This window comes from Leptinotarsa decemlineata, unplaced genomic scaffold (assembly GCF_025532065.1).
Source record: "Leptinotarsa decemlineata unplaced genomic scaffold, Ldec_3_MD MMD2_tig00000232_RagTag_RagTag, whole genome shotgun sequence".
Classification (NCBI taxonomy): domain Eukaryota; kingdom Metazoa; phylum Arthropoda; class Insecta; order Coleoptera; family Chrysomelidae; genus Leptinotarsa; species Leptinotarsa decemlineata.
Genome location: NW_027412546.1, coordinates 1,020,166 through 1,034,528, shown reverse-complemented (window position 1 = coordinate 1,034,528; position 14,363 = coordinate 1,020,166). Strand labels below are relative to the sequence as shown.

Below are 14,363 nucleotides of genomic sequence, written 5' to 3'. Positions count from 1 at the left end.
CCATCAGTAAGTTGAGGTCCACTACGGAGGAGCGGGAGTTAATGGACGAGATGGAATGTTCTGCACACATTAACCGTGTGTGGAAGATTTCAACTGAGGGCACTCAATCCGGGAGGGGGCATGGAATTATAGATTAGAGTCATTTTGAACTGTCGATTGTAGCTAATCGACAGTTTAAAATGGCCGTCATACACGTAGTTAATCTACAGATTCAACTATCGATTACAGATAATCGACGGTATGAACTGCCGAATATAAAATAAAAATGCTGTGGCTCTTCAGTGCCTTCGTAAAAATCAATTATTTACCAATAGCTATAACTTTTGTGTATCCCCGGTAGCGCATAAAAGGGCAAGCGCCCGACAAAAATTTTTCCTAGTTGTCCGTCCTTATAGTGCGAGCCAGCAGGATCCGACAAAGTCCAAGAATGCATACTTATTTATACCGTTCCGATTTGGCAAAGTGTCAAAGCGGCCAGCCTAATATTAGACTGGTGGCCAGTCACCGAGATAATCAACGCAACGTGCGGCTCAGTTTTAAGTATCTGTGATTATGTGCATCGGGTTTTAGCAAGTTTTTCTTCCTCTCCCGGGATATTTTTGCCACCATGAATGTAAGTGGGTTGTATTTTTAGTTCTGCCTGTAACCGTTTGTTTATGAAAAAATAAACAGCGCTCACGTCGTATTTTCGAAAAAATATTTCCTCCCCGTCGAGAAAGCCAACGTTTCACGGGCGTTTGTAATGTGTATTAGATGAGGCCGATTATGTAACTCGAACGTTATTTATAAAAAAAAAACGTGTTATTGTTGATTCCGATTTGTTTGGAAAAACAACCCGGAAGACGATCCATGTTCTCGAAATATAGGAGATGCAGGTTCATATTTATAGAGGAGGCCTTGAGAAAGTGGATTATATTTATTTCACGACTAGAATTAGAACATCCATTTACTCATAATTCTATAAAAGTTTGCTAATTGACGTCAAAACACTGAAAGCAACTTATCATTTCATGGAAAAGTTGAACAAACATCTTTCCAATCCGCAATATTTCTATTTATTACATCTCGAATATTCGCACACCTTCCCTTATTGATATTTTTCCTAATAAAACACTATCATTCTTCTTAACATTGTCAATAATATCAACTCTTTAAATAATAAAGCATACATATTTATTATATTATTATTCATTCTTCTTACGACGAATATATTTCTTGTATAAAAATAATGTTCCAGGAAAGAAACAATTCTCTTAGATCGAATGCTCAAGAGTATTTATACACCTTTTTTATTATTTTGAACATTTGTAAAAGGTGGACACCATACAGCACGTGATTTTTGGAAATCAAAACTGAAATTTCCTAAATGTAACATCTTTGGAGAAACGGTTCCATCCCTTATAAGAGGCCTGTTCAATTTTCATTTTTCTCAAAAAATATGTATTTATTCATCAATTTCCCCTCAGATATAATGCTTGTGCCAGCGCTTTTCCTATCCTCAAAGTAGTTCTGATATGCACTTTTTGGTGTCTTCTTAGTGATTCGGTTTTTATCTCCTCATTCGTCGCAAAACGCCGTCCTTTTATGGGACTCTTCAATCTTGATAACAGGAAAAAGTCGCGGGGGCCAAATCTGATGAATACGATGGATAAGGTGTCGTTTTTGGCCGAAATATTACGAACAAGCAATAATGAGTGAGCAGGTACATTATCTTGATGCAAAAACCATGGATTGTGTTTTCCACAATACCGGACGTTTTCTTCGATTTGCTTCTAGCATAACGTCAAGAACTCCTGACGCACTACGCCACGGTAATCGAAGAAAACAGTCACAAAACCATGACATTTGCTTGAACTTGGCGTGCTTATTTGGTCTTGGCTCTTCCATAGGAACAATTGGACTGTTTCGATGTCATAACCATATACCCATGTTTCGTCACCAGTTATGACTCTCATAAGCAAATCTGGACCGCAGTTGACGTCATTTAACAATTCCTGAGCGATGCTCAACTCAGCAGTTTTGGAACTTTGCTGCCACATGCTTCATAACCAAAATTTACGAAAAGAATTGCATGGCACAAGCCAACCGATAAGCTAACATCCTCAGCAACTTCTCCAATAGTGATTTGGCGATTCTCCATAACAATTTTCTTCACTTACTCAACATTTTTAACTGTTTTTGTTGTGCTAGGGCGTACACAGCGAGCGTCGTCATTCACATCTCCCGACCTTCTGTGAAAACCTTGTTCCAATTGTAAACATTTTTCTGACTCAGGGTGCATTCACCGTATGTCACTGTCAACATTTCTTCTTCTTCTTATGGCTCTGCCTTTTCGGCAATTTGCCAGTGTCAACATTTAAAGTGTTTTCGAGCACCTAATTCAATTTTTCACACAAAATTTGATGCAAACTCATTTTTATCGATAGCAGAAAATCGCCGAATACTTCTAACGTTTATGCCTCTCACCAACAAACTAAACAGCTGAAACTGTGAACATATATTACATAACATACATGTATATAATGTACGTAGCCCGCGAAATTTAAACATTCAATTTATTTTTTGAACTGACCTGGTGTCTTAAAATGTAAACTTTTATCGTTTTCATCATAACGATAAAATCAAACTTGATCCTTACAGTTCTGATAGAATTTTCTGGCAAAATATTCACTTGATTATATATTTTGCAGAACAAGAGTGACAACAAATGGAGGCCTATGGCCATTTCAAATCCATCAACTCGTTTGAGATTAGCAAGAAATATGCCGCAATGGGTGGTAAGTCTGTTGAGATGATTTTTTCTTTGATCTGTTTTAAATAAAAAAAAAAGTTTTCATCATACCACGAAGTTTAAAAATTTTTCAAATGCTACATAATGAATACATGCATATTATTTTTTTCTAAAGGTAAAGCCAGCACAAGCACTCATAGGGTTAATTTTTTTTTTATTTAGAAGGCAGACTGAAAAGTTTTCTGAATGAAAATAATATATTCACAGCAGTAGAATATTTTGCACCACAGAAGTCAGAGATATAAGTTTTCAGGGTTTATTATAGTCAGTATTTTATTTATGCTGTATTTATTTTAAGGTAGGATAATCCTAATGTACAAACATTTTTAATATTGTTACAAATAACCAAATATTATCATATTTACATCAAGACCTTTCCATAGTTTAATATTTCACGTTTTCCGTTGAAAGTAAATTCACTTACTTGATGAAAATCAAAAATACTATCTACGAATTTCGTGTGTTAATAAAGCATTCCTTTTTGTCGAAAAAAAAACTTGTATGACCGCTATAATCGTCGTATCGCCCTTCCAAGGCAACTATATTGAATAATAAAATTGAATTTTATCAAAAAAATGTTTTTATGTGTTAGCTTACGAATTTTTCAGCTCAACTGAGATTAAATCAAATCAAAATATACTTTATTGTCCGAATATTTGCATCTTATTAACAAAGTCTAAGAAATACAATGTTGATGCTGAAAGTATCAACAATAATTCCAGTTCCAAAAGTAAGGAATACAAGTAAAGCCAGTGATATGCGACCAATAAATACTTTGTTGGCAATGGAAAAACTAATTGAGAAAGTTGTCTATGTACAAATGTTAAATTTTTTAAATAGTAATAGTATTCTAACTGAAAATCAATCAGGTTTTAGAACTGGGCATAATTGCGAAACAGCGGTCCAAAGTGTTTTATTTGACTGGAAAATGTGGACAGATCGAAATATGAATGTAGGAGCAGTTTACTTAGATTTGAAAAGAGCCTTTGAGACAGTAAATAGGAAAAGACTCCTGCTTAAATTGAGAAATTATGGAATATCCAGTACAGTCTATAAATGGTTTGAAGATTACCTAAATAGTAGAAGACAAGTAACAAAACTTAATAATGTAACGTCCTGTGAAATTGTCAATAACAACGGAGTACCTCAGGGCAGTACACTAGGACCACTCTTATTCCTAATATATATAAATGATATTGTTAATGAGGTAGACAAGTGTAAAATTTATCTCTTTGCTGATGACACACTTGTATATTACTGTGCACATGATGTGGAACATTTGATAGATACAATGAATAGTGAACTACAAGAAATAAGTCGGTGGTGTAGTTATAATGTATTGAAATTAAATGGTAATAAATCAAAATTCATGTTATTTACTAATAAAACGGGATATCATGAACTTGACAGCAGACATTTAAATATCCATATTGATAATATAGAAATAGAAACCGTTAGTGCGACGAAATATCTTGGAGTCTTAATTGATAGAGGCTCAACATTCAAAGAACACGTACAAGAGGTAACAAAAAGTATCTCAAGAAATGTTAGCTTTCTAGGAAGGATTTCGCCAACACTTACAAAATCTACAAAAATTATAATATATAACACACTTATATTACCACATTTTATATTTTGTGCATCGATAATATATAATGCCAATAAAAATGAAATGGATAGATTACAAAAACAGCAAAACCGAGCCATGAGGATCATATTAAGAAAACCAAGAGAGACACCAATCAAAGCAATGCTGAAGGAATTGCAATGGATGGCTGTGACAGATCTCATATATTACTATACAATGATAATGATATATAAAATGAATAATCACCTATCACCGACATACCTGAGTAGGCACATTGAATACAATGAGAATCATCATCACTATAATACAAGAACGCGCAATAACAAATGTAGGAGTTAAAAATAAAAAGTGTACTGAGAAATCCATTTACCATGCAGGAATGTTAGCTTTTAATAGTTTGAACAAAAATATTAAAGAATGTAGCACTCTTGCATTATTCAAAAAAAAGTTGAAGAGTCATCTATTGGGTGAATGAACTAGTCTTTATATAATATACATTTTGACTATATAAACTTTTTTTTTGTATTCTATATTTGTATTTTGTTTGTGTTTTATATTGACTAACAACCGTGATATTTTAAGTAGATGTTGTATATTTATTGTAGTACTCATACTTTGAAATTTTATTCCTGAGTTTAGTTGACTAACACATTGTGGTGTCGTATTTGATTATAGATTTATTTATTTGACACTTTGGTACATTGAGTACATGTGCTAAGTCATAATTAAAAAACAAAATAAAACTACAGAAGTTGAACAATACAAAAACAATAAATGTGGTTCACGTCCACAAACTTTCACAAAATAGAGAAGTATTGTATAAAAAATCGGAGAAGCTCTAGCAAATACTCTCAAAATGTCATGAAAAAGTGTCGTGCAAGAATTCCTCAAGACTGTAGTAACACTTCTGCAAGAGAAGTTTCTTCACCTCAATTTTAAAAAGTTTATCTGACTCGATTTTCCTAATAGATGCCGGCAAGTTATTATAACAGTTTGTTGTATTAAATAGTGGGGAGCATCTAAAGTGAGCCGTTTTGTGTGAGGGGGTTCTTAACAGTTTCCCATGACGTGTGTCTCTACCATGTATATCCGCATTTGTGACAAATTCAGTTATATTGTTACGGGCAAAAGTGACACACTTCAAGATAAATAAAGAAGGTGCCGTCAATAGGCCCTCTCTTAAGAAAATTGGTCTACAACTATCTTGAAAATCTATATTAAAAATTAGTCTCAGCAATCTTTTCTGAGCAACAAAAACTCGTGGAAATTCCCTTGCACATCCCCAAGAAATGATATTAAAGCTGATGTGAGAATAAGCCATAGAAAAATAGACATTCATCAATCCAAAATTATCTAGAGTGTTTTTCAATTGTTTGATTGAGTAATATGCGGAATTGAGTTTGTTGCAGACCTTCTGAATATGACCGCTCCAGGTCAAATTTTCGTCTAAAGACGTTCCTAAAAACAAGACTTCGCTGGAAGATCGAATACCATTTATTGTGGAAGAGTCACTGCTGAAATTTTTCCTAATAAATGATTTCATTGAAACAGATTTAGATTTATTCAGAATAAGTTTGTTGCGTTGACACCAAGCACTGAATTTATCTATCATTTTATTTATTTTGTCTGACAACTCAACTTCGTTTTTGTCGGCCACAGTAATTGCAGTGTCATCCGCAAACATGGTTATGTGACACTCAGAAAAGAATTCAGACAGGTCATTTATGAAATGTATTGTATTAGCAGTTTCATTGCTAAATAAAGGGGATTTATAATAAAAAAAGTACTAAAAAAGTATAAATGTAGATATAAAAAAGTTCCAAAAATGTATAAACGTAAAATATAAAAAAAAAGTTCTAAAAATGTATAGATAAAATACCACCATGTATAAATTGATAGTACAATAGTAGTAAAAATTTTAGTAATATATTGCTAATATATTATTAAAAGGATTCGTTAAAATACTCTTCCAAACTATAATAGGGTCTATCCACAAGTAGGTTCTTCACTGCTTTTTTGAAATGAACATTGCTTAAATTTGCAGATCTCATTTCTAATGGTAAATGATTGAACAATTTACCACCATTGTAGTACATGGAATCCTTGATTAAATTCGAAGTTGGGATGGGAAGTCTAAAGGTATTACTTTACAGAGACATCTTAGTGCCCTCTTCTGTAGTATCAATACAGAAGAGAGAAGGAATGAGTTGCATGCTCCCCAAAAAGGTATTCCATAACGTAATCGAAATTCAATAAGTGCATGGTAAACGGTCTTTGCAACATGGGAACCTAACTCATTTGAAACCACTCTAACTGCATAACATCCTGAGGAGATCTTACTCTTCAGTTGTTTAAGGTGCTCATCAAATTTCAGCCCATTATCAATGAATACACCGAGAAATTTTGTAATACATCAGCGTCTATTGAAATGTCATCAAGCGAACATTTGAATGATATTATATTCGTTTTGGATGCATTTACAGAGAGTAAATTTGTATCGCACCAGCTCTTCACCTTCTTCAAGTCGGATGATATTATTTTAATTAGCTGCATTGAGTTTTTTCTTTCCAAAAATATTGTAGTATCATCCGCGAATAGAGCGAAACTATCAGATATGTTAATCATAGATATGTCATTCATATATAGCAGAAACAGAATAGGGCCTAACACAGAACCCTGTGGCACACCAGATTCAATGGCCTGTTCTCCGAGAGTTCCGTTGTCCTCACCAATTGACTCCGACCTGAAAGGTACGATTCGAACCAAGTGTTCGTTACACCTCTACATCCATATTTATGAAGTTTCTTTAATAAAATTTTATGATTGACTCAATCAAACGTCTGATAAACACCAGAACTACCTACACCGTAAGTCTTAGTAAATGCATGGCGAAAAACAACTACTTTCCCAGCTAATACCACTCTGGACATTGAATTATGTCCGACATACATTTATGCAAGATACCTTATAGAGATTAGTCTCGTACATGTTTCACGTTCACCCAGCAGCAGGAACATGCTGAAATGATTCTCGTGAACAAATCCCCAAGCAGGGCAGAAACACTCCATACTTTAACAGAGATCAAGCAGTCTTTAAAGGCTGTAGCGATAATTATACATAAAATTTATTTAATTTTATATCCTAATTGCACATGTGGAATTTATGGGTGAATAAAATTTAACAAATTCCTTTCGCTGGTGAACATAGTTGGAAATGAATAGAGCAAGTTCCATAAGAAAATCTGAATAAATACTCAAACATTTCTCAAAAATTATGTATATTTCATCACTGCACAAACAAAAGTCTGATTGAATCATCGTTTGTGTTTACTTGTAGTTACATATATATCTAGATATATGACAAAAAAAATAACGCAGATTCAGTAACCATTATATTAATAAATACTGCTATCAGAATGTTAGGAAAAAATGGATTTTCCGATCAGACAACAACGTGCTGGTCGAAATTTCAAAGAAAAAAAAACGTTGCCGCCTGATGCAGATATGGTAAAGGCTAGAAGTCAGTCGATTCCAAAACGCACAGTCCTCTGCTCACAAGTGAATTTACAATAATTGATAAAAAGCAAAAAAATTATATACATTACATATGTATAAACCTGTCTTATTACTATGAAGGTATATAAAATCTTAATGTATTTAAAATAAATCTAACCGTAAAAGAGATGCAGCAAGCTAATAATAAAACTAAATTACAGTCTACTCAATAAGTGCAATCAAATAATATGATTTTCATTAAACAATTACAATATCAAGATTGTTGCGACTAATAGAGAAAAATGAACTACTCACGCCCTCCCTACATACCAAACTCTTTCAGATTTCTTCCTTCATGAACTCTGCGAATTCGAGTCGAGAGTTTCGTATGTTCGAAAATTCAACACTTTTTCGCAATGAAAACCATTTTCCTGGAAGATGGACATCCAGAAACTCCATCAAAGACTAAGATATCGATTCACAGCATCAAGAAAATTCAATTCAATACAAACTGGGAATGCATTAATATAATACAAGGCATCTTTTCATCGAGTGAATAACCGACAATAAACTATAACAATTTTTCATTCCTAATATATCCTTTGTACAATGTCTCGGCAGCATTTTTCAAATGCAAATTCGAGAAAGCTCAGTTCATCCCAAGAAGCACATTCCCGGCATACACAAGCGTGAGAGCTCCGCTGGAATCTGTTGAATTTCAAGAACATACTTTCAATTACCTTGAAAAAAAAATTTTTAAAAATGATACAATCTTTGATTTCACAGCATTTAAATAAAAAATGTGGATTTTTGCAGTATCTTGAAGATCTCAATCATTGAAAAATTAGTATTGTAACAAATTATGTAAGGGAAACTTGAGAAATGTTTCTTCAATACAGATAAAGCAAAACATTTTTCAATTGACATTGGTCAATTATACATACACACTTGAAGAATAATGCACCGAATGATATACAAGGTCTGTTGAAAAATACGGTGAATTTTCATTTTTCTCAAAAAATATTTATTAATTTACCCATTTCCATTTTGTCTCCTTCAAAGTAGTCCACCTCAGATATAATACACGTGTGCGAGTTCACGGGTCTCTTTAATCTTGGGAAAAGGAAAAAGCCGCTAGGGGCCAAATCTGGTGAATACGATGGCTGCGGCAAGAATAACGTATTGTTTTTGGAGAAAAAATTAGGAACAAGCAATTAAGAGTGAGCAGGTGCATTATCGTGATGCAAAAGCCATGAATTGTTTTTCAAAAAGCTAGCGGCACATAACTTCAAGATAATACCCCTTATTGACCGTACGACCATGAGGCAAGAACTCTTGATGCACTATGTCAAGGTAATCGAAGAAAACATATAGCAAAACTTTGACATTCGATCAAAGTTGGAGTGCTTTCTTCCGTCTTGGCTCTCCTGGGTTCTTCCATTGGGACGATTGGACTTTGGTTTCGATATCATAACGATACACCCATAATTCATCACGCGAATCGAATGTACGTAGTCTGCAAAATTTGAACATTCACCTTTTTTTTAACAGCCCTCGTAGATGATTTGTAAACTTTCAGAGCTGACATTACCTTCTCAGCAGTATTTCGTAAAAGGAAGTATAAAGTTGCTTGATCTAATTGAAATAAACAAAAATACTTGCATCGAGAGTCTAAAAAAAACAATTTAAAACAAAGTTAGGAAAATCTGTCACTGTTTATAATAATAATAATATCTGATCGTTTATAACGATCATGACATGATGACATAGAACAAGTCAATATATATATATATATATATATATATATATATATATATATATATATATATAGTTATAGATTACAAAAAAACCAATTAAAATGCTCCGATTTTAAATTTTTCCATTTTTTAAATATACCATGTTGTTTCAACAGATGTCTTTTTTGACTCACCACAACAAATCTTCAAAAAGATAACAAATTTCTGGATACAGATAGAATATTTTCAAGTAGAACCCAATTTCGTGATAAAAAAATACATGGACCTGCCTTGGCTTAAATTCTTTAAATTCTCTTGTAAGAATGTAATTATACTCATAAATGGTCTTACTGATTTTCACCAAGTAATGCGTCAGTATTCTTCTTTGAATGAGAAACATTTTCCCCTGCTGATATTGAAATGGTACTTTTTTCTAGTAAGTACATAAGCGCTGTCTGACTTGTTCATTTCTCCAAGTCTCCAGAAAACACTAGCTTCATGGACTGCATTTTTCATAACAATCAATCTAACATTCTTGTGGCCTGTACCAGTTTTTACAAGTCCCTTGCTGGATACATCATATTCTTTTGCTCATGATTTGACTTGTCCATGAATTTTTTGCCTCCTGTGATCCATTTGCATAAAATATCACAAGCTCTCTCAAAATAGTACTCACTTATTTGGTGGTTTTATGATCTAATTTAACAAAAATTATTAGCCAACTGTTTTTTGTAATATGAATAATGAAAAAACTATTATAATTCTTGTATTATTCCCCTCAATGATTGAGTAACTCCACTCTTATTCGATTCTGAAATTTACATTTACACAACACGAGAAAAAGGAACCACCTAAAAATATCTATCTAGTGACCTAGAAATAATAGATTCTTAATCGAACCTCAGATCAAAATATTTTCACATGAAATTAGAGTCTCACCTATGCCTAATCTTTCTCGTCCTCTTTTATGCCTTTCTCGTCACTTGTATCTTCGGCATTGGAGTGTTCGGGATTCGAATTCTCTTCGTTCTGAGAATTATCCTCTGAATTATTGGAGACCTCCTCATCAATTTCCATTTTTATCGAGCCATCCTTGTCTAAAACGTGGTTATTCAACTCTGCCTTACTGTTACTGTCCTCGTCAGATTTCCTATCTTCTTCAGTGAAAATATCAGGTGTGACGTCGAGGTTTTCTGCCAGTTGATCGTCCTGAGTTTCGTTCTTCCCCTTTTTCTCTTCAACCTTTTCCTTTTCATCGGCGGCATCAAGCTCCCCGTACTTGCTCTTGCCGAAAACTTTGTATTTATAACCGATGTCGTCCCTGAGGTGCAACTTTTTGTGCAACTGCATGTAGGATTGCGTCGAGAATTCTCTATTGCAAATATCACATTTCGCATTCTTCATACCCTTGATGAAGTATTTCTTCTTATTTTTCTGATTATGTTTCCTCACCTTGTGCCTCAGTAGACCAGTCGAACTGTTGAAGGGCCTGCCACAGACATCGCAAACGAATTCTCCCGTTTCTGTAGGCTGTACGTTTGCTTCCACCTCCGATAACTGAGAATCATTCAAGCTCTGTTGAGAGGAGTTAGCAAAGTCCTGCAAAGTTAGAGATTTATCTAAGGCCTCGTTATCAGATCGATGCCCGTCCACGCACAAGTCATACTCTGCTCTAGTCGCGAACTCCGTGTAGCAATACTCGCACTTAAACGGAAGTTTCCCGAGATGGAACTGGTTGATATGGGCCTTCAGCAGTTTTTTAGTTGTGAACTGTTTTTGGCATGATTCGCAGACGAAGGCACCAGCATTTTCCGTCGAGCTGAACAGGAAGTGTTGACCGGATGAGAGGAAATCATGCTGGTTCTTAGGAAGTATAGGAACATAGTGTTTTTGGTCTTCTTTGCCGTTGGGAGTTTTTTCTCCATTGGTTTTAAAGTCTTTCAGTGTAATTTTGGCCGACGAGATGACCTCGTCATAGTCGTTGACCTCCTCCTCCTCCTCGTGGCTTTCTTCATCTTCTTCCAAGCCGAAAACCGTGGGATCAATCTCGACGCTCAGTTCTTCTGTTTTGGTTTCCGTTAGGAGCTGATTGAGATTCAAATTTCCTGGGTTCGGTGGGTCTGGGACTCTCTTCTGGATAGGAGGTTCAACTGGTTGCTGCACAGGTATGAACTTTTGAAAGGTATTGTTTAGATTTAGAAATACGTTTTGGTTAGTGTCTTTACTCTTCACTTCCGTTGGAACAGGCGGAGGAGGAACCGAATTAAGCGTAGTCGCCGGAATTAAATTTAAAAACACATTCTGAAAGGTATTGGGGACTTGGTTTTGTGAACCAACTAGAATTTTGACGTATTTTTGGTTAGGGAGGAGCATGTAGGCCCCACCAGGCGCGGGGGCTACGTTTTCACTTTTAACTGCGTTCTGAGATTCAGCCTTCTTCTGAGATTCCTTCACAAGTTCGACGTAATTTTTCAGTACACCAGCAGACTGCACACATTGTTTTTTGAAGCTGTAAGCTATGTTCAGTCGTTTTATGCAGGGATGACATAACAAAGGTTTGAAAACGGTCCATTCCTGCAATCGAACAAAAAATCATGACATGTTTTTAACGGAATAAAAACAAAAAAGTACCCACCACTTCTGATACACAGAGTTGTAGCTTGCTCATCAGCGTTTCGCTGGGTTCGTTTTCTATGTGTCCTAAATCTATTAGATTTTTGTCGTACTTCAGACACACGCGACAAAAATTGGGTAAGGTGAACATCGTCATGAAAAATAAATAACAGTATTTAACGATATTTCTTATGATAAAACTGTCAAAGCTTTGTCAACTTGTGCGCCATATTAAACACCTCACCACAACATGAAAAAAATACCGTCTCAGAGTCGCCAACACTAAGACAAGAAATATCCTGCCTTCAAACTTTACCGCCAGATAACCAGATTCCTGCTCGGAATTTAGATCTTTCGTATATACTATGTATTGGTACTTCTCATTACTACAGTTTTCATATCATAATAACAAAGCTATGAATATAAATAACTAAAAATAAAAATTCACATACTTTTCCATTAAACTATTTTTAGAAATATTTTTCGTCTTTCTTTTTCCGGTGTCTAACAAGAAGTTGACAGTGTTGCCATTTCTTTTTCGTGTTGAAATAGAGTTTATTGAAAACAGTAGATCACATGTTATACAATAGTTTGTGAGTTTGAATTGAAAGATACATTCTCGATTGACTATTCATTATTCTTTGTATCTATAAATGTTGACTAAAATTTCAACAACAGCTCATAGTATAACTACTGTTCCACATTATATGAAACCTGTTCAAGTAAACCCTTTGTATTGCAGTTTATATTTGAAGATATTTCTCTATTCATATTTTTCAATCAATTGATATACTTATTTAATTAGTTATATCATATTGCACAATGCTGATGAATTGACAGAAAAATGTGACATTTACCGGGTATTATCCTATGCCATGCCATAGAGGGGAGAAGGGACACACAATCATGGAAAGTGGAGAGGTGGAAAAATGTAAATATAAAAAAGGCTAGAGTCAGCAGCCTTCTTGAACAGAATAGCTTATAAGCAGTCGAAATGATTGATGTTTCTGATACGCGCTCCCTAATCCTCACTTTTTTATAATTTCAACGGATATATTGATTTTATATGTTGATTACATATGTAACCAGCTTGTAAATTAGGTAAAGCTATTGGTTGAGTTTTATTAAACTCATATACTGGACTATGATTACAATTTTTTCCCTATTTGTAATACTATCACAAATCATTTCGTTCTTGATGACATTAAATAATATCAAATGTTGGAGTTATTAAAAATACTGGGACCGAATTACTCAAATAATTTATGTCATATCATGCAAATAAAACTCTGAGATCCTTTATTTGGGTTTATTTGCTTCTCAATATTTTATAATTTGCTCACCAGAATGTATCACATCGACCTCACCTTCTTGACCTCTGTCGAAGCTTGGAACATAGCCCAACAGAGTTACAGACACAGGACACAACAACCATGGAGTATGTAGAACATTACATTACAATTTATAGTTGAAAAATGGACGCATCGTGCGTTCATACTTTTAAGGCACATTTCAATGCGATCAATTTATTGTTTAGTGTCAGATGTCATTTTCTTTTAAAAAAGAAACTTGCGAACTTGAGGGTTGTTTGTGTTTTGCTTACGATAAAGTTCACATATTGAATGAATAAAAGTCTTGAGAATTAACAAAAGAAATTATTCAGCATGTTCACCTCAGACTTGAAGCCAGTCATTCTACAGTATCGTTTCTGTAGTACTGAAGGATTGCTGCAAGCTGAACCGACCATCAACAACACTATATAAAAATTAGAGCAAGGTACACCAAAATAGTTCAAATATTGTTAGAATCATATTCTCATATCTTTGATGAGGTACTTTTGTATTTTTTGCGAATAGTTCACAGAGACGATATAATTCCATCGGTCATCCGTATCTAAATCCAACGTAAATAGAAAATGTTATGTGTTTCCATGATTTATTACATTCATCATAATGTTTCAAATATTTCAATTTTTCCGGGATTTGTTTTAGCAATTTTATCGAAAACATTTTGCTAAATTCACACAAGCATAGTTGAATTTCACGGCATCGAACAGTCCTGTTAGTCACGTTACAATTAACAGTAACCATTTGTTTATTCTAATATGGCCATGAACCGTAGCCACAGAACTCATACTTATT

At 34.3% G+C, this 14,363-nt stretch overlaps 2 protein-coding genes across 6 annotated transcripts in view; one reads left to right on the top strand and one right to left on the bottom strand.

Moving 5' to 3' along the window:
- The first annotated feature begins 462 nt into the window (after positions 1–462).
- The window catches only part of LUBEL (Linear Ubiquitin E3 ligase), a 32,977-nt gene continuing 19,076 nt past the window's right edge, over positions 463–14,363 (top strand). For all 4 annotated transcript variants that reach the window (XM_023159344.2, XM_023159342.2, XM_023159343.2 and 1 more), the window contains exons 1-2: positions 463–613; positions 2,691–2,777. In XM_023159344.2, the coding sequence (XP_023015112.2) occupies positions 608–613; positions 2,691–2,777 (93 nt within the window). In that variant the 5' untranslated portion in view covers positions 463–607. The remainder of the gene's footprint in view (positions 614–2,690; positions 2,778–14,363) is intronic.
- Positions 7,640–12,665, bottom strand: LOC111504674 (uncharacterized). 2 transcript variants are annotated; one of them, XM_023159348.2, is made up of 3 exons: positions 12,245–12,665; positions 10,549–12,183; positions 7,640–8,613 (listed from the first exon to the last, which is right to left on the bottom strand). In XM_023159348.2, exons 1-2 carry the CDS (start codon positions 12,377–12,379, stop codon positions 10,555–10,557), a joined length of 1,764 nt encoding a protein of 587 aa, XP_023015116.1. In that variant the 5' UTR covers positions 12,380–12,665; the 3' UTR covers positions 7,640–8,613; positions 10,549–10,554. The 2 variants fall into 2 exon arrangements, with proteins under 2 accessions (XP_023015116.1, XP_023015115.1); XM_023159347.2 differs by having other exon boundaries at positions 7,640–8,581; positions 12,245–12,664.

Excerpts from the sequence above, each read along its gene's own strand:
- LOC111504674 (XM_023159348.2), bottom strand. The coding sequence starts at position 12,379 with ATGACGATGTTCACCTTACCCAATTTTTGTCGCGTGTGTCTGAAGTAC. Across the intron at positions 12,184-12,244 it reads AACTCTGTGTATCAGAAGTG|GAATGGACCGTTTTCAAACC; the intron begins GTGGGTACTTTT and ends GTTCGATTGCAG.